The 18,992-nt window shown below is 58.5% G+C and overlaps 1 protein-coding gene across 6 annotated transcripts in view; it reads left to right on the top strand.

The window, feature by feature from the left end:
- The window catches only part of NOL4L (nucleolar protein 4 like), a 66,904-nt gene extending 51,607 nt beyond the window's left edge, over positions 1 to 15,297 (top strand). For all 6 annotated transcript variants that reach the window (XM_090020843.1, XM_090020844.1, XM_090020845.1 and 3 more), the window contains 6 exons: positions 5,346 to 5,617; positions 7,006 to 7,191; positions 7,283 to 7,474; positions 7,859 to 7,981; positions 8,469 to 8,670; positions 11,496 to 15,297. In XM_090020843.1, coding sequence (XP_089876969.1) covers positions 5,346 to 5,617; positions 7,006 to 7,191; positions 7,283 to 7,474; positions 7,859 to 7,981; positions 8,469 to 8,670; positions 11,496 to 11,695 — 1,175 coding nt within the window. In that variant the 3' untranslated portion in view covers positions 11,696 to 15,297. The remainder of the gene's footprint in view (positions 1 to 5,345; positions 5,618 to 7,005; positions 7,192 to 7,282; positions 7,475 to 7,858; positions 7,982 to 8,468; positions 8,671 to 11,495) is intronic.
- Positions 15,298 to 18,992: the final 3,695 nt, after the last annotated feature.

Genomic DNA, 18,992 nt, shown 5'->3' with positions numbered 1-18,992 from the left:
GGAGCGCCACCAGCGACGCCGCTTCTCTGCAGCGCCAGCGTCCAGGCTTCCGCTTTCCCCGAGGCGAACGGGAAAATGTCCGTCAGTCCCAGCCCGGAGCCGGGAGAGATCGCTGCTGCAGACAGCGCCTGCCCTCGTGCCACGGCGCTGGCCGCGGGGGCGGAGGGAGGAGGTGGACGGGGAGACGGCGCAGGGCGACACCGTTCGTGCATGGCGCAGGAGGGGGAGCGGGCCCACACAGCGCGGCCTTGTCCGTCCACCCTTGTCTGTAGACCACATTGTGTCCAGCCTGACCAGATGTCTGGCTCCGTGAAGACACCGGCAGAATACAGAGGCACAGGGGGAGGAGGATGGACACTTTGTCTGGGACGTAACGAGGTTTGCATTAACGAAGGAAGGCAGGAAATAGAACGCCTTCGCTGGAGCCTGGCCAACCCCACCGTGGCCGCGATGCTCCCATGGACATTATTTCTTCTAAGCATCTCGAAGGAAATCGGCCGGACAGGACCCGGCGAAGACGGGCTTCCTGGCAGTGGGCGTGGGGCTCCTGCTCCTCGTGGGACTGGGGGGAGCGCGGCGCGGCCGCCCTGTGCCAGGCCCATGCCTGGTCCTGGGGAGAGCTGCTCGTTTGTCTTTAATTAACACTCCGCTCCCTCCCAGCAGTGGCCCCACGCGAGCCCCCCTGTTCCCACTCAGCCTTTAATTTGTCTCGAGTATCCCTGCTTCTCAGCCTCTCCTCCTCCCCCTTCTCATCTCTTTTGTGAGTGAATAATTTATGGCACTTTTCATCTTCCTGGCTGTTGTTACAGCGAGATGTCTGTGGGATGCTTTGAACACTTGCGACGGTCGTTTCCAAGCAAGCTGTAAAGTTGTGAACCGTGCCGGGGACGCTGCAACGGGGGAGGCCACCGAGCTCTGCTTGCAACCGAGGGGAGGCCGGCGCAACGGCACCGGGCAGGGGCAGGGGCAGGGGCAGGGGGGGCTTTGCAAGGGCTGGGCTGTTCTACGGGAGCTTTTTGCACGACCCAGCCAGAGCGAGACCCCGGGCGGCGCCGGCCGGGCCCTGGAAAGCCCGCGCCGCGACCGGCACGTCACTCCAGAGCCCTCGAGCGTCCCGGGTGGTGCGCGGGGAGCCGTCACAGAGCGGCGACTGTGCGGGGCTGCCGCGAGGTTTCCGTGGACCGCTCGCTCTGACATAAGCTCATTGTTCCCCCAAGTCAAAGGAGGTTTTTGTCTTCCCCTCTGGAGATGTGACAGGAGGAGGAACAATTTGCCCCATTCATCCCGAACTCTGCCTTTGGACGAGAGGCCGAGCCCCGCCACTTCGCTGCCCCGAAAGCCTCTCGGGGAGCAGGTGCAGGAAACCTCCCGTCCGACCCCACTGAAACCCGGGGCCCTCCAGCCACCTCCGAAGGAGACCGCAGCGCCCCAATTAGCGGCGTAACGGATGGCTGAGCCGCCCCTGCGCCAAGGCTTCATCCTGAAGCCAAGAGCCATTTTGTTCTCCCTCCCCCGACGCTCTCCTGATGATGGCGAGGCTGGAGAGAGAGAGACGAAGGCCACAATGGAGATGCCGCCGTCAGCTCCCTCTCTCCCCGAGCCACACCGCCCGCCCTCCCTCCCTCTCCTGCTCACACTCATGGCTGCGGGAGCTGTGACTTTGCAGCCAAGCGCTTGCAGTCGTCCCCACGCAGGAGGTGAGGCCCACCGAACGGGCCGGCGGGGGTGTGGCTGGCAGCAGGGTGCCCTCGTGGCACCCCGTGGGTCTCCAGGCCGAGCTCTGCCTCGCAGGCTTGTCGCGGCACTGACCGACCAAATCACGGCTGCCCGAGGACCGGCGTGAAAGGCGAAGGCATTGGATCCCGGACGGAGGAGCAAACCCAGTCCAAGCTTGGCTTCCCGCAGGGCTGGGACACCGGCAGCCAGGGACCTCATTGCTCGGGCAGCCGCAAGCCAAGAGCAGAGGCCTCGCGAGGCTTGCGCCCACGTTCGCGGCTGCACCACTCTGCTAGCTCGCTGCTCAGGCCGACGTGTCCAGGCGCCCCCAGAGAAGCGAATCCCCAAAGTCTCCCGGGCCTGGAGCAGTCGCATTCATGCTCCTGAGGACCCCTGCAGCCACGACGTAGCGCGCGTTAAGCTCTTGCTCAGCTAGTGCCCCTCCTGCAAGCCGAGAGCAGAAAGAGCTGGACCCAGTGGCCAGCTAGAAGACAGGAGAGCTCACGAGCACCCTGCAAGGCCAAAGCTCATGATTTGGCAAGCAGCTCTGAACACCACAACGAGGGCCGGGCCGGGCCGGATCGGGAGGTGTGACCGACTGGTGCTCAGACCCCTTGTAGAGGCATCCCCGTCCTTGCACAGGCCCCGGCTGCCTTGCGCCGGGCATGCTCTCCTGGCCTCGGTAGTGCTGCCCCAGCAAGGTCCCGCACTGCATCAAGATGGCAAATGACCCCCCACGAGGAAAGCAAACAGCTCAGTAGAAGGGCAAGGTCCGTCGTTAGACCCGCACCAGCACGGTACCCCCCGCCGGGCTTGGACCCCACACCGCTCTCCCCCAGCTGGTCGTCAGGCCGGTAACGTAGAGCCAGGCTCAGCACAGCACCCGGGTGAGAGCGTGCCGCTGGCTGCTGCCTTCACTCGGACTGGGAAGGGAGTCTCCGACCTGCTACCAGGCCCCTATACTGCTGCACCCCGAGGGATCTTCCTCTTTTGTCCAGGCTTTGCCCATTTACAACACGACACAAGTCACCCCAGTGGCACCTGCACTGGTGATCCCTCCTGGCTGCGTCCTGAGGAAACCTCAGCGAAGGTCTGTATTCACGGGGGAGTTAAAGCCACTCCACAGATTTGGAGGGTCTCTGCAGCAGACTGGCATCTTGGCCCTTGGTCCCTGCTTCAGCACCAGCATCACGCAAGGAAACGGGCAGGTTTGGGCTTGGATAAGGGCTGCCACGCCACGCTTGCAGCGGGGAGGCGAGCAGACACGCTCGGGAGGCTGGAGACCACGAGGCGGCAGCTGCAGAGGGACGAACGGTGACAACATGCGACGCATCCGCTCTGGATGAGCTCGGACCCACGGGCGTCATCGTGGCCAAGGAGGCCGCCCGGCGCCTGCAGGCCATGCCCTTCCCACGCCTGCCGTGCAGCCGGGCCTCCGCGTGCTGCCTGACGCCCAGCCCCGGGAGAAACCCGCAGGCGAGGAGCAGCCAGGCCCTTCGGGAGGTGCCTGGGCGGCTGCACCGCGCTGTTGCCGTGGCAATGCCCGGCACACGGCGCGGGACTAATTCTCCTTAATCCTGCGGAGAGGCAGCACTGGCCAAGGCCCTCCGGCAGCCCCGCCTGACTCCGCAGGAGCCAGCCGTGCAGGGGAGGGCCGAGGCACGCGGATCCTCCTCCGCGCCGCCACCTCTGCCCTGGCAGCCGCCCGCGGGCACGGCCGCCGGGGAGGCTGGGTGACGGGGAGGCGGGCCCCGTGCACATGGCCGGCACGGGGCACTCGCGCCACCCCGCCTCCCTTCCCAGGCGGGGAGCAGGCGCGGGGCGCAGGATGCGCACCCCCCAGCGCAGCCAGGCGCACCGAGGCCCCTCGGCCAGGGCGGCTGCAGCCCGGGCTCGCCCTGCCCCACCGGGGCCCCCCCGCTCGGGTGCCCGGGGGCGCGCGGCGTCTGTCTTTTTGGCAAGCCAGACAAAGTCCCGAGCTGCCACTGCCTGCGCAGGGTCACGCGGAAGCGTGCAGCAGCTGCTCGCTGCGGTTTCCCTGCGGGTGGCGGGGCAGGAGGGGAGGGAAGCAGGCAGCTCCAGCACCTTCCTCCCCGCACACCTTCGGGGTCCCCGCACATGCGCCGCCACCCCCGCGCCGGGGCGACACGAGGCCGGCCCTGCAGCCTGACCCCCATTGTCCTGCGGCGCGGCCGAGGATGCAGGGAGCAGGAAGCCGGGGACCGCCATCTGCTCGGCAGGCCGCGCGCTCCTTTGTTCTGAGCCGGGCGCGCAGTTGCACAGGAAGCCGCTCCCCACGTGCTTCGCCCTTTCCCTGGCGGGGAGGAAAGCGCAGCGCGGAGCGGAGGCACCTCCCGAAAGAAGGGAGCAGGGGGAGGGGAGCCGGGCCCAGGGGCACGGAAATGTCGCCTCAGCCCCCCGCGCTGGGATGCAGGCGACGCCGGCAAGGGGAGGGGGCCAGCACGGCTTCTCCCCGCGCCAGCCCCCGGGCCCCGCTGGGCCAGCGCTGCAGGGAGCTGCACGGGGCGGGCGTTGCGAGGGCCCAGGCGGCGGGGGGAGCACGTGCGTGTGTGCAAGCACAAGGCCTTGCGTCCAGGAAGGGCGGGCACGGGGCCAAGGGGAGCCCGTGACCCTGCGGCTTGGAGGCCGCCAGGAAGGAAGCAGCAGCTGAGCAGGGACTTGTCTACCCAGGGCCGAGGGGGGAGAGCCTGTGCGTGCGTGTAGGAGGCGGAGCCCCTGGGGGGGAGGGGGCCTGACAGGTGCGTGGGGGGAGGCAGGCAGGTGTCAGGGACCGGCGAGCCAGGAGGAGCGGAGGTGGGGTCGGCCACGTGGGGGAGGAAGGGACGCCGCATCCTCTAGCGCACAACAGGTCTGGGCCTGCTGCCTGTGGCTGGTCGGGAGTCAGCCTCGTCCGCCCGCCCGGGGAGCCGGGCACGGGCTCTGCAGGAGCCTTCGCTGCAGCCGGCCTGGCACGGGGGCCTGTCTGCATGCGCAGGGCTCACGCCGGCCCCCGCTTGCTCCTTCCAGCCTGGGCCCAAGGGGCAGCCAGGCTCTCTGGCCAGCCCCGGCGCCTAAACCTCTCCACAGAGAGGAACAGGAGTCGAACCGCCCCACACAAGGGACCCATCCCGTCCCCATCCCTGTCCCCGTCCCCTCCCACAGCACAGACACAGGAGGAGGCCAAATTCCAAAGTCCTTATTCAAGCAAAGCCCATTCGAAGGGAGAGGGCTGCCCTTCCTCCTGGGGGAGGGGAGCCGCAGGCCGGCAGTCCCGGGGTGGCTCCGCAGGGAGGCCCCAGCGCAGCCGGCGTGATAAAGTCCAGCTCCTTCCTGGGCGCAGGGGAGTGCTGCCCCTCCACCTGCCAGCCGCCGCGGGGGGGCCTGACCAGGGAGCGCCCCGGCGGTACCCAGCCCCATTCATGCGTGAGCAGGGCGCATGGCACGCGGGGCTTGGGGACCCGGGAGGGGGTCACCCCGCGCTGCTCCCGGCAGCCCGGGAAAGAGCCTTTGGCGCCGCGAGCTGGCCGGCGCCTCATCCCCTTGGGAGGCAGGGGACGGGCCACCCCATCCTCAGGGCTCCGGGGCTCAAGGGTCACGGGCCCCAGGTGACGCGTCCTCCTGTGTTGCAGACGACTCCTCGTCGGAGAGCTGCAGCGGGAACGGCTCCTCCACCCTGAACCCCTCCACCTCCAGCAGCACGCAGGGGGACAGCACCTTCCCCGAGATGAACGGCAATGGCACGGCCGCCCCCATGGACTTCGCCGCCTCGACCGAGGACCAGCCCATCAACCTGTGCGACAAGCTCGCACCCGCCCACGTCGCTCCGTCCTACCCGCCGGACGGCTGCAGCACGGACGGGTTGCGGAGCCGGGTGAAGTACGCGGCAAAGACGACGGCAGAGGTGCGTCTGGTGGCGAGGCAGGCCGTGCGCAGCCGGGCGCACGGCGCGCACCTGCTCGGGGCACAGGGGAGGGGCGGGCGGGGGCAGGAAAGCACAGCCGGGCTGTCCCAGGGCAGCAGAGGACTTTGCTCCTGCCCCTGGGGAGGAGAGAGCGGTGCTGGGCCCGGGGCCGGGTGGGAGCGGGGTGGAGCCGGCTGGGGAGCTGGATGCATTCCCTTCTAGGGAGGGAAGGGGAACGCAGCGCAGCCGAACTCGGCCATTTCCCAGGAGCTGCTGGAGAGCAGCTGCGACTGGCCCCGCTCCAGCTCCAGGGCCGGCCCTGTGCAGCCAAAAACAAGGCCCCAAGGAGGACGGTTTGGTTAGCAGAGGTCAGGGAAAGCAAGGGCCACCGAGCCGGCGTTGAGCTCCTGGCCCCACGCAGCCCAGCCCAGAGCCCTGGTTAGTGACAGGCGCATCCCTCCCCGTCTCGGGGAAGCAGCCCCCCTCAGGCAGCCCGTGTGAAAGTCATTCCCCCTGCCCCGTGAAACCCACGGTCAGCGTGAGTGATGAGCCCTTTGTGAGGTCTCGGCAGCCCCGGGCTCCGCGGCGGTCTCCCACTCTCCGCCGCACAGCCATAAATCCGGGGTCAGCTGTCGACCCTGCCGCAGCAGGCGCCGCAGAGAAACCAGCTCCCAGATAAGTTATGTCCCCGTCTCAGGCGAGGAGGGGCAAGCCGCGGCCACCCTGCCCCGACCGACGAGGCTGGGCCAGCAGATGCGCTTCGCTTCTTCCCAGGAACCGACTCCCAGGCCCTGAGCCCTGTTGCAGCGAGTGCCTCCCGGGTGGCCTCTCCCAGCGCGGCAGGAGAGCGCCGAGCCCCGCGGCACACGGGGTAGGGCCCGCTGCTGCAAGGCGCCAGTGCAGGCACGGCCTGACCTCTGAGCTGTCGGGACAGGCTCAGGCTGGTGCTGGTGCATCTCCCATCCAGGTTTAGCACCTTGGGAAGGGGCTTCCTCATAGAGCATCTGCCTCAAAGGCTCCCTGCTTCTCTCGCTCGGCCGCCAGACCGAGCCCCCTGCCCATAGGAGTTAGGCGCCCTCATGGCTTAAACCTTGTTGAAAACAGGACATCCCCCGCCGAGCCTGCTGCTTGCATCTCCAGGTTTGCACGCACAGCCCCAGGCAGCACGAGGCCAGCGCTGGTGGGGACCCAAATCTGGCATCTCCACCGCTGTCATCATCCAGCGCTTGCACCTCTTGTGCGTTCCCTCTCCTGGCTGGTCTGTGCTGCAGAGTTGGGGGCAGCTCCATCCTTTCCCTGGGCAGGGAGTGGGATGTCAAATCGGGCAGGGGAAGGAGCCGGGGGCAGGCAGTGCACTCATGGTTTTGATGCGCCCTCTCCTTTCTCAGTCTCCCCCCTACAGCTCCGGCAGCTATGACTCCATCAAGACCGAGGTCAGTGGCTGCCCTGAAGACCTGACCGTCGGCCGAGCGCCAACAGCTGACGACGATGACGATGACCACGACGACCACGAGGACAATGACAAAATCAATGACTCCGAGGGGATGGATCCCGAGCGGCTGAAGGCCTTCAACGTAAGGGCACCAGGCAGGCTGCGCCGGGCTTGGCCTTCCTGGAGCTGCACCACGGCCCGCTCACCGGACACGTTCTCTGCTCTCTTTGCAGATGTTTGTGCGTCTCTTTGTGGACGAGAATCTGGACCGGATGGTTCCTATCTCCAAGCAGCCCAAGGAGAAAATCCAGGCCATCATCGAGTCCTGCAGCCGGCAGTTCCCCGAGTTCCAGGAGCGGGCTCGCAAGCGCATTCGCACTTACCTCAAGTCCTGCCGCCGCATGAAGAAGAATGGCATGGAGATGGTGAGCCTTCCCTTGCACTGCCCAGGACAAAACATTTTATCCTGGGACAAAGTGCAGTTGTTCGGACATCCACATCTGTTGCCCCAGGATAAATCCTAGAAAGATTCATAGAGTGAGAAGCCCTAACAGTTCACCCTGACACCGCAAAGTGCATCTGAACAATTATCCTGAGACAAAGCCAGGGCTGTTCCTAGCCACAGAGAGGCAGGACCTGGAGGGGAGCACCAGGCTGAAGCCTTCGGTGTCTCACTTTTCAAATATTAGCTTGTGATTTAGGACATGGAGGTTTCTGTGCCCTGGGAGCCCAGGAGCCAGGGGAGGCGAGACCACTCACTCCCTCCACATTTCCCAAAACACAGGTTCTCTTGATCTCTCCCCGCACAGACCAGACCCACCCCACCCCACCTGACCTCAGCCATGGCAGAAAACATCCTGGCAGCCGCCTGCGAGAGCGAAACACGGAAAGCAGCCAAGAGAATGCGGCTGGAGATCTACCAGACATCCCAGGTAGGATCCCGGTAGCCCTCCGTGCGCCGGGTGCGCTCTCACCAGCCTTTTCCCCAGCCACGGCAGGGGGACTTGCTCCAAGGCCCAGCCCAGGTCAGCAGAGCTCTTGCAGGGTGACTTGCTCCGAGGTGCTGGGGCGAGGGAGGGAGCAGCAGCCGCTCGCAGGGCCGTCCATGCAGGGCGTCCATTGGGAAGGGCAGAGCAAGCAGGACGACAGTTCTGGGGTGCGCCAGGAGGGAGTTAGGGCGTTCCCGGCACTGGGAGAGAGCGGCAGCCCTTGCAGGGGCACACTGCACGTTCCCAGGGGAAGGAGGACGGCGGAAGCGTTGGGTGTGTGTCGTAGGGAGGAGTCCAGGTGGTCCGAGTGTCTGGGAGGCACTCGCCCACCAAAGGCCTCGCAGCCAGCATGAAGGTCGACGCTGCCTTTGCCTCCCCTCACACCCTGAGGCCCCTCCTGGCACTAACTAACAAGTTTCCCTCAACACAGGACGAGCCCATCGCTCTAGACAAGCAGCACTCCCGCGACTCCACGGCCATCACCCACTCCTCCTACTCACTGCCAGCTTCGTCTTACTCCCAGGACCCGGTCTACATCAACGGGAGCCTGAACTACAGCTACCGTGGCTATGGGACCCTCGGGGGCAGCCTCCAGCCACCCACTTCGCTCCAAACAGGGAACCACAGTAACGGTAAGCGCGACATGGTGGGGAAACAGGCAGCAGGACTGAGCACTGCCCGGTCTTCCCCCGCATCCCATCTCCCCTCGGTCTGTTGAAATGGGGTCCCCACTCAGGGCCCACCTCTTCTGCCCCAGCAGCCGCGAAGGCTCCTGGAAAGCAAGGGCAGGGCCGTGGCAGGGGACTGCCTTTACCTGGAGAAGAGAGAACGTGGACCAGGCATTAATGATTAACAGAGGCAGCTGCCTATTGCCACCCTGATCCCTGTGCTGGTTGGAGGGGGTCCCTTCCCCCACCCTTCCTCCCTCCGCCCTAATGGGGGCTGCATCTGCCTGGAGGCTGGGAAAGCAGCCGAGCAGGGAGAGAAAGCCGCCCCCGTCCTGGCGGCGAGGGAGCAGGGGGCTGGGAGAGAGGAGCAGGCAGAGGAAGGAGGGAGGAGGAGGTTGGGGGCATGGTCAGGCTGACTTCATAGATTTCATAGACATTAGGGCTGAAAGGGACCTTGCAGGATCATCGGGTCCAGCTCCCCGCCCAAGGGGCAGGAAGTCAGCTGGGGCCAGATGATGCCAGCAACACGGGCATCCAAGTGGCAGCAAATCATCCACGCCGAAAAGAGCGGGGACAGGCCAGAGCAGCGGGGGTCAGGCAGGGCCACAGCCTGGGGGAAGCTGAGAGGCAGGAGGGTGCATCCCCATGGAGGGGTGGGCTCCAGGCCCCTGTGGGGCCACAACCCATGAGGCCTCTCCCAGCCCCGCTCTGCGCCTCGGCTTCCTTCCTCTGCCCTTGCCCCGGCTCTGCCCCAGCCGGCGGGTGCAAGGATTTGAACGGATGTGATTTCCGGAGTCCTGAGAGATGCCTGTCTGGGATTAACTGTTATCATCCCTCACTAATGCCTCTTAACCCTGAACGAAGATCCTGCCCCAGGCCCCAGCTGCCGAGACCTAATCCTTGCAGCTAGAATGGAGGGGCGCACGCGTCCAGGTTCTGGGGCTCGGGGCCCTTCTCCTCCAGGGCAGGGCTCCTCCAGGTGCTGCTCCACCGGCAGCCAGCCCCGGCACACAGTGCGCTCGCTCCCGTCTTGTCCATGTTTAGAGCTCATCTCCCAGCCCTCTTCCCCTGCCCCTGCCCAGGCTCCTGCCAGCCAGCTCCTTTAAAGGCAAGAGAGCACGCTCCTGCCACATCCTCTCCACCTCCCCTCCCCTCCCCACCCCACCTTCGACAGCGTCCTGTTCCCCTCCCATGCTCCTGTTCCCTTGCTAGGATGAAGCCAGCGCAGCTCTGGCCCCTCTTATGCCCCCAGCCCCCATCTCCCTGCAGCCCCTCTGCACCGGAGCTGCCGTTCCCCGGCCAGCGCAGATTCTAGCTCGGCCACTTCCCCATTTTCCTCCTCCGGTTTGCACCGTGGCTCCAGTCTCCTGCCTGCTGCCTTCCCCTCTCTGCTGCCGCTGTCCTTGCTTCGCTCAGCCCTCCCCTCCCCTCCCATGCTCCTGGACACACACCCATGTCCTCTGCTCAGGCTCCCAGGGCTGTCCTGTGCCATTTCAGCACTGCCTCGGCTCCCTCCGCTCCCACACACTCCCCTGCCGCTGATGGCGGGTCTGCGCTCTCCTGCTCTTACCTGCTGGGAGCCCCCCAGGCTGGTCTGCGCAGCCAGCTCGCCATCCGCCCCTGCCTAGGCTCAGCCGTCTCAGCACCGCTTCAGCCTAAGCGGAGCAAAAGCCTCCGCTTCTCCCATCCCTCCGGGGCCATCTCCAACGGCTCCACTCTTTGGCCCACAACCCGGGTGAGCTCCCCATCTCCCTTGCCTGCTCTCGCCCCCCAAAATGGGCGGTGTCCATCCCTGCCCTCCCATTTCCAATACCCGCCTGGGTCCAAACCTGGTGCATGCTGCAGGGTGTCACCTTACCTGCCCCTCCCCCCCCCCCCCCCCCCGGTGCTCTTCACTCTGACCAGCAGCAGCTCCGAGCCGTTTCTCCTCCCTGGCGGCACGTGCTCCTCTGCCCAGGCCCAGTCACCAGCTCTCCTGCCGGGTCCCTCATTGCCTGCGTCTCCCTCTCCTGCGCTGCTTCGTTTCCCCTGTGCTCTCACACCCATGAGAGCAGGTGTTTCCTCTTTTCCCTGCAGCGCAGGGCCCTGAAGCTGAAGCAGATGGAAGACTGGGGGGTGCTTAGGGACAGCAGCGGGGCCAGACCCGTGCTCCTAGCTACTCCTGCACGTCAGCAAGTGCAGGCTGGGGGCTCGTTCAACCCTTCTGGGGAAGGGGGTTCATTGAGGACAGGCAGAAAACACCATTCGTTTGGGTCTGATGGACCATCTCTGTGTGGGAGCCCTTTTGCCCAGTGCACTCAGGCACCAAGGGACTGCGGCTGACCCTCAGCACTGCCCCAGAACTGACCCCGGGCAGCCGCGGCCGGACACCTCCAGAGACGAGCCAGAAAGCAGCCTCCTGAGTCCTCGGGCTGCAGCGCGCGGTGGAGCAGCTCCGAACCGCAGGAGGCACGATCACTGCAGGGCCCGGCGTGCGTCTCCCTCCTGGTGGGGCTAGCCCAGCTGCGATTCAGCCGGACGGGCTCTCACACCCATGGAGCAGGTGTTTCTCTCCCTACCACCCAGGGAGAAACAGCTCTGCCTGAGCCTCATGCCTCTCTTGCAGGCTGGGGGGGTGGGGACAGCAGCATGTTTCTGACGACTCACGTTTCACGTGTGCCCATCACGCGTGCACAGTGCAGTAGCAAAATTGGTGCCGCCTGTCTCCTCCTCCAGGCCCGCCGTGCCCCTTTGGGGTAGCTGCCGGCCCTGTTCCACTCTTGATGCCCTCCCCTGCTCTCCCTTTGCAGGTCCCACTGATCTCAGCATGAAAGGGGGGGCATCCAGTACAGCCCCATCCAACAGCACCAGCAGGGGGATGCAGGCCGCCCAGCTTAGCCCCACGGAGATCAGCGCGGTGCGGCAGCTGATCGCCGGCTACCGAGAGTCCGCGGCTTTTCTCCTCCGGTCAGCAGATGAACTGGAAAACCTCATTTTACAGCAGAACTGACTCCGGGCATCCGCGTAGCTCCTCTGTCAGAAGACAATTGACATCCTCTAGAAAGAGGCTCCCACTCGTGTCCTGCTCAGGACCTACCATCGTCCTCCCACCATGCGGGTGGTACATTTCCTTTGAAGAGGTGGAATCCAAGAGACCCGTTTTCTTTCACACTCCAAGCACCTGGGACTTTGGGCACAAAGACGCATTTTCAAACCATACTGCACAGACCAGAAGCCAAACGTGCGACTTGGACGGGTGCGGGACTTTCTAGGGTGGAAGGGAGCCTGGGGAGGTTGGGGCTGCAGCTGTATTTAGGAGACCCTTTGTGGACCCCACTGTTAGAGTTCCACCCCCAGATAATTACCTTTCCAGTCTTAGGTGAGCTGAATCGCATATTTATTGAGAAATGGACCCTCCTCTCCCCTTAGTAATTTATTTTTCTGAAAATGGATTCGTTTAAGTTTGTACAGGTTGCCAGTTGTGTGTCCGTCTGATGAGAAGGCATTTATTCCTGTGAAATAACACATTCCATGTCACTACACTACTAACGGCTGGGCAGCGATGCCCGTTCCTCCTGGAAACCCGGGTCCCACAGGGTGCTTGTCTGTGAGCCTGGCAGCCTCCGGGCTGCTCAGCCTCCCATAAGCTTAGGTGGAAGCTGAAGAAGGAAGAAAGGAGCGTCCTGTTTAGACCTGAACTCTAAGCAGTCCTGTAGCAGCAGCAGTGGGATCTGATATTTCCCACAGAGACTCAGCAAGCTCAGTAGACTTCCGACCAGAAGGACCTCTCTCTCTCTCTCTCTCACTCGTTTAAAATTGAAAATTAAAAAAAAAAAAAAAAGAACGAAAGAAAACAAGGAGACATCTGAGAAACACTGTCCTGCGTTCATGATCTGTTTTCTACCTCACACTCCATTGTGGGCTTTTTCCAGGACTCCCCAATCTGGCTCTTAACGGTTCACCCCCGAACTCGTGCATGACGCATAGCCCGACTGCTCGGCAGAGAAGCGAAGGCCGTGGAGGAGTGCGACACTAAGCCAGCAGCTCAACACCTCGCCCGGCCTGATGCCCTCTCTGCTCAGGGAAAGCAAGGTGCGCTGCTGCTGCTGCACGATAAAAAACATCCAATCGCTCCTTGAAACCCAGGCTGTTTTCACATGTGCATGTGAAGCCAGTGCTGGGACAGCAGCAACAGAACTGCTTAGGATAGGTACCTGGGACTAACAAAAGGTAGGGCAGGCTCTTGGGGAGGAAAGGCATGCTGCTCCAGCCCCATGAGCCGTTCCCAAGGAAGCAGAGGCCAGGAGATGCTCAGCAGCAGTGATGGGGGCTCTCTGCAGGCTCTGGAGCCCCCCCAGGAACAGTCCTGGAATAAGCCCACAATTCCTAACGTGTGAAAAAGAGATAGGCCTGATTACCACTGCTCAGCCCTTTCCCTCCCCCCACACCAAGGCACTTCCCTTTGCTCAGTGCAATACTTATCACCAGTGCTGCTAAACCAGGGACTATGCTTGGGCATGAATGCCGAGCAGGGCCAAGCAATGCAACGTGGTCTGTAGCCATAAAAAGCAGCAGCAACTGCTGCCGGAGAACCCGTGAGACTTCTCCTTGCCTCCTCCCTTCCCAGTGCTGGTGGAAACCCAGGCCTGCTCTCCTCTGGAGGGCAGGAGCCAGGAGAAAGCAGCCCTCGATAAGTGCCACTGCCATGGCGAGCATTTGGAGTGCAGGTGGTTTCCTTCTTCAACTCCTTTTAGACCAATTGTCAAAGCCTGTCTTGGTGCGGCTGGTTTCTGCAGGGGTCAGGCCTGCACTGCAGAAGTCAGCCATGCCAACCCAGGGGTTTCAACTGCTGCAGGTGGCAGAGGCCGAACCACCAACATATTTTTTGAAAGCTTTTTCTTTAACCAAATTCCACCCCGTAAAACAGGACAACCAGTGCTGGCTGAGGAACAAAGCCCTGCTCTTCGCTTTAGGAGAGACAAGGCCTCAGGCTCTCTAGACAAGAACCTGCCTAAGCTCAGCACTGGAAGGGATTTCCTATTGCATTGACCTTTTTCCCCAGCTGCTGGAGAAAGGGGACTCAACTCCTGACCGTGTCCTACAGTCCCAGAGTCCCCACAGGGAGAAGGTGGGGGGTTGCCACAGATCAGACTTGATGCCCCTCATTCCAACACGAGCCAAAAGGGGCACGTGTGCGGGCACGTCCCGACCAGGCCAAGTGTATCTGGCCAAGTTACGGGGCGGGCAGGCCGGTACCAAGGTCAAGGCAGCCGAGTAAAGAACCACCATGCACATCCAGAACTTCGGACAGACACTTTCCCAGCACTTCACAAGCCTGCTTGGTTTGTCCACCCCCCATACTTTGAATTTATGTAAATATTTATTTTTGTGTGAATACCATGAGGTAACAAACCCTTTACAAAATGTAACCACAGCCATTTGTGAAAGTCTTAATGTTAAAGAAAGAGAGGCAGAGACAATCGCTGTCCCAGAATTCTCTCTATAGGTAACTTAATTCTTGCCTCTGCTCCTCAAGAGGCCATGGTGAACATGTAGCCATAAGTTTGCCAGCCAATTAACTAAGAAAGGGGTTGCCCAGGGGCTTATTGCAAAGAGATCAACGTCAGCGAGTTTGATTCAAGTTGTATTTATACCGGTTCTAGTTGTCTTGACCAGATCACCTTGGAACTTGGCTTAGCGCATGTGTTAGAAGTTCAGTAGCTCTTAAATCGTTTCAAACACTGGTAGAACAGAGCTGAGACTCCGGCTCGCGTAGGAAAAACAATGGACAACCCACCCGGCGACACCAACTGATGTTCATAGCTTGCAGCTGGAGGGTACACGCGCAGATGTCTGAAGCCCTGGTGACAGCAGCATCTGTGACAAGTGAAACAAATGGGATCCACTACATATTTCTGTCAGGGAACTTTTGTTTTTTTTGTGGGTAAGCTGCAGCTGTAGTTTCTTTGGAGCTAGCTCCACGGGACATCTCAGTGCTCTTTAACTGGTCCTTACTCGATATCGGCCCTTCTGTGCTCAAAACCTGTCATTTCACAGCCACAATCCTCAGTTCTCCCTAGATACTAAAGGACTAGGAATCTCCAATTTAGGTTCTCAGGCAGAAGGAATGAGCAGGAGCAGAACACACTGGCTTTCCAGACTTCGTGACGGCTGAAAGGAGAACCCTAGTTTAGCAGACGGTCTGAGGGGGGAAAAAAAGTGTTCAAGAAAACATACCATTTTTGTTTCCTTGAGACGCCTCCTCGCGAGCGCGCGTGGGACATCCAGTTCCCAACGATGCATTTCAGCAGGAGGAAAAAGTGTTCACGGGATTCCAAGCAGATGCGACTTGTACCTCCCCAGTCCAGAGGGCTGCTCCCCTCCGGCGGGCGGCTGCAGGATTTAGTACCACTTCATTTACAAAAATGCTGCTTTGAACTCAGAGGGTTAAATAATATACTTTTGATTTGTAATTTTTTGTAAAACTTTTTACAAGGTAGCATAGTATTTCACCAGAATACCAACTACAATCCGTCCATGGTCTGATTTTTATATAATTTAGTGGTGCTTTAGAAAACTTTTGTTTGGTTGTTTCAGAGCCGTACAGCTCAGTTCTTCGCCTGTATCTACCTAAGACCAATGTGAACCTTTGTATTTTTGCTCCTAATTTTGGACTCAGTGAAAGTGTACTGTTTACATGTACAGAACTCCCAGCCCCTGCGTGTTCTGCAAGACCTGCTGTTGAAGAGGAAGATGCACCTCACCCAGTTCATCTGCCTAAGAAAGCCACAGACTCACTTTCTCTCTCACGGAAACGTTTCACCATCTTAAAAGACAAAACAGCCCCCCTTCCCTCCCCCCAGTGCTGAGATGTGCTGTCACAGATTTGTTCTTTGCACAATCTAGTCTATCCTGAGTGGTCAACTTAAGAAATAGCTTTGGTCTGAAAATCTGAGACCTGATACAAGAGAATTCATTAAAAAACCGACAGCCAGGACCCCGCATGGAAACAGAACCATATGACGGTGCTGTTTCACCAGCCTCCTTCCCTGGCACCCAAGGCACGAAGGCAAAAGCTGCTCAGCTGGACCTGATTCCAAGCTGAATAGAGCAGCAATCACAACAGCCGGGGAAGGGGGAAGAACCTGCTTTTTCCTTCAGCACAACTGGAGACACGCGTCCCCGCACACCTGGTCAAGTCATCCCCAGTGCTGATTTCAGAATAAAACAGTAGGAAAGGAGTCCCTTGGGAGACACGAGGGTCCCCGAATGAAGTCAAAGACACCTCATTTGGAAAGCCAGTACTTTCCAGGGGGCTCGAGTAGCAAACATGGCACTTAAACCACCAGGGGAAGAGAATCCAACTTCTAAGGTGACACTTTATTGCGTAATCAATTGATTCCTTTCTAAATGATATTTTTGCAGCTAGGCACCTATGCAACTCAATGTGGCTCTTTTAAGCAGATGAGCACTTCCTCCTCAATAAGCTCTATACAAATGATTTGTGTTATATACTGTGGATTTTTCCAGTAAATGTGGCTTAATATTTTAATTCTTAGAATGTGTGTCTATTATATATGTGATGCAACTTAATTCTGTTCTGTTTGTGGAATGATTAGCACAGGCCAACTCCCTGTTCCCCTCACTTAACAAAGACCAATGAGCTGTTAATCAAGCTGTTATCTCCATGGTATTACTTGCTAAATGCACTGATTTCATAAGTATGTGGAATCCTTTTTTCTTTTGAATCTGTATATCATATATAAGACTGAATCTACTTAATAAACACTGTATAACAAACAGGCCTCTTACATCCACTGTCGAGCAGACCTGGAGTCACTTGCATCTCCCTTTTACAGCATTTTGTACCAAATGAGCCTTCTGCCAATACCAGCCCCCCATGAGCCCAGTTCTGTCGTCCAGTGAGCACCTACAGCCTACCGTGCAGAGAGCAGTTGCACCACCGTGTGCTGCCCAGAACAGTATTATAACAGAGGCATGGAAGAAAAACACAACTAGCCTCATTCAAGCACCTCTGACAAGCTGTCTTCTCACTCCTTACCAGACAGCTGCAGCAACTCCTATTGAAACAGCTACATTCAGAATCACTTCTGGGAGGAAGAGCAAGTTTATGCTGAAGTCACTTTTGACAAAATGTATTTGGTCTGCTCTCTGGGTGTGGGGGAAAGGGAACGCTTTTTGTTAAAAGTAGTCCCCCACCCCACCACACATGGAAAACAATGATTTTCTGCCCCCTCTATTCACCAAGTAGAACACCACTGATCCTTGCATTTGCATGGTACCTGACACTACAAGAGGATCACAAAACAGCAGCTAGCTAAGCCTCCCCATTTCATACCTGTGACTGGGTGACAGAAGGCAGGGTTTTTACCAGATGCTGAAAGAATAATTTGTATAACCAGTTCAGAGGCAAACAAAGACAGGCCAATTGTACCTTGCTAGAAAGCAACCAGGAAGTGGCACAGTGGTAAGCAGCCAACAAGAAACATCAACATCACATCCTAAAGCATAGTTTGTTCATTTATAAAAGCAATGCTACTTTTGTAGGGTACTCTGGGGTAGGTTTTCAAAACAGAAAAGCCTTAGTAAGACTAAAACTTGGTACAACATTAAGGTCTTGCATCTTAGCTGAGCAGTGGAGGATGACTGCTCCTACGGTGGAATGTGTGGATTAGCAGGGTCCTAAAGCAGGTATGTGCAAACAAGCATTCAGAAACACCTGTAATTGTTTTGGGATCTTCACAGCTGCAAATCGTTCTGTTGGTTCAGGGAGGGAGGGATTTTTCTGCCCCTTCCCAGCTGTTCAGCTCATTCCAGGACTGCTGCATGACACTCTGGAGCACTGCTTAGCTGAATGCAAGAGGTAGACAGGACACACTCCATTGTTTTGCAAGACAGAGCCTATTACTTACTAGAAAAACATCACAGAGAAAAATATTTAAGCGTTATTCATTCTAGATCAGTGTCAAATTCAAGCAGAAGTATTCAGGCTTACCTTAAATCCAGCTGTGAAGTGTTCCAGGCTTTCTGACTCTGGAGACAGCCATCTTAGCTACTGCCATCCTGCACCAGTGGCATGGGAGCTGCTGGAATCCCAATCTTGCAATTTTAATTTACATTTAACATTTAAATGGTTTGTTTACAAAGTTTTCCACAATTAGATCAATATATTTTAATTAACTGAACATAAACGCTCATCCGGCTGTACCCAGATGTCTTGACATACCTCAGCAAGAGTGAAAATAAATAAAGCTTACAATAGCATTAAAAAAATAAATAAATAAATCTTTTTCCTAAAACTGGTGTCAGCACAGCCAATTGGCTGTTCTGTGGGCTAATTTCTCAAGCACAGATGTGACTTCCATAAATGACAAAATGCCAAAGCATCTGCTTTGAAGGCCAAAGGTGCCTAGCCAGCTTTCGCTCCTGAAGGTTAGCAACAGAGCTGACTAATCTTTATATGCACCTAAAACTCTTGCCACACTACTACTATAAAAGTTTTAAAACAATGTTCCTTTTCCCATACTTTAAACACATTGTCACCTCATATTCAGCAATGCTACTAAGGCTCCATTATTTCCCCACCTTCCTCTTACTCTAGGTGGGTTTTTCCCAAACAGGCCAAGAACCTAGAGGCATGATTCAACGCACTACTGTCACGCTAAGCTAGGCAATTAACTTGAGGTGAATTGGATGTAGATGAACCATAATCTTCTATGTCTATAGCAGCCTTCACACCCGGTTTATGACAATTTCATCTGCCCTATGGAAGTCCCACTAGTCAGAGCTGACTCTTCCGAGCAGAGGACGGTATTGCAGTAGCTCATGCTAAGATTTCCAAGCCTCACGGCCCAGAAGACAGAGAGAAGCATACTGACAGTCTAAGCTTGCTAGTAGTTTCTGAAGTCCTTTAACTGGCATCAACCCATTGCATTGCTTTGAAATCAGCATTAATACTTATTAATCCAACAATCAGACATTAAAAGAAAGAGCCATATAATAGCAGAGGCCAAGTATTAATCTAATAAACGAGAGACCTCCCTATGTGCTACAGCATACAGTGAATTAGCCCCAATAAAGCAACTGTCAGAAACCCCTGCCATCATGGAAGGGCAGAGACAGTGGTGAACTTTGCTCCAGCAAGGAATCCAATACTCCAGACTGCTTGGTTTGCATCTTCCAGACTGCTTCACCCGAGGAAGGATCTGCAGGAAGGACACCGTCTTCACTCATCTGCTACTGTCTGAACTTCATTGGGTCGTTTCTATGCAGCAATGACAGCCCCC

This window comes from Crocodylus siamensis, chromosome 10, assembly GCF_052110815.1.
Source record: "Crocodylus siamensis isolate JL-2025a chromosome 10, ASM5211081v1, whole genome shotgun sequence".
Classification (NCBI taxonomy): Eukaryota; Metazoa; Chordata; order Crocodylia; family Crocodylidae; genus Crocodylus; species Crocodylus siamensis.
Note: the sequence above shows the minus strand (reverse complement) of the source record. Positions and strands in the feature narration are given on the sequence as shown.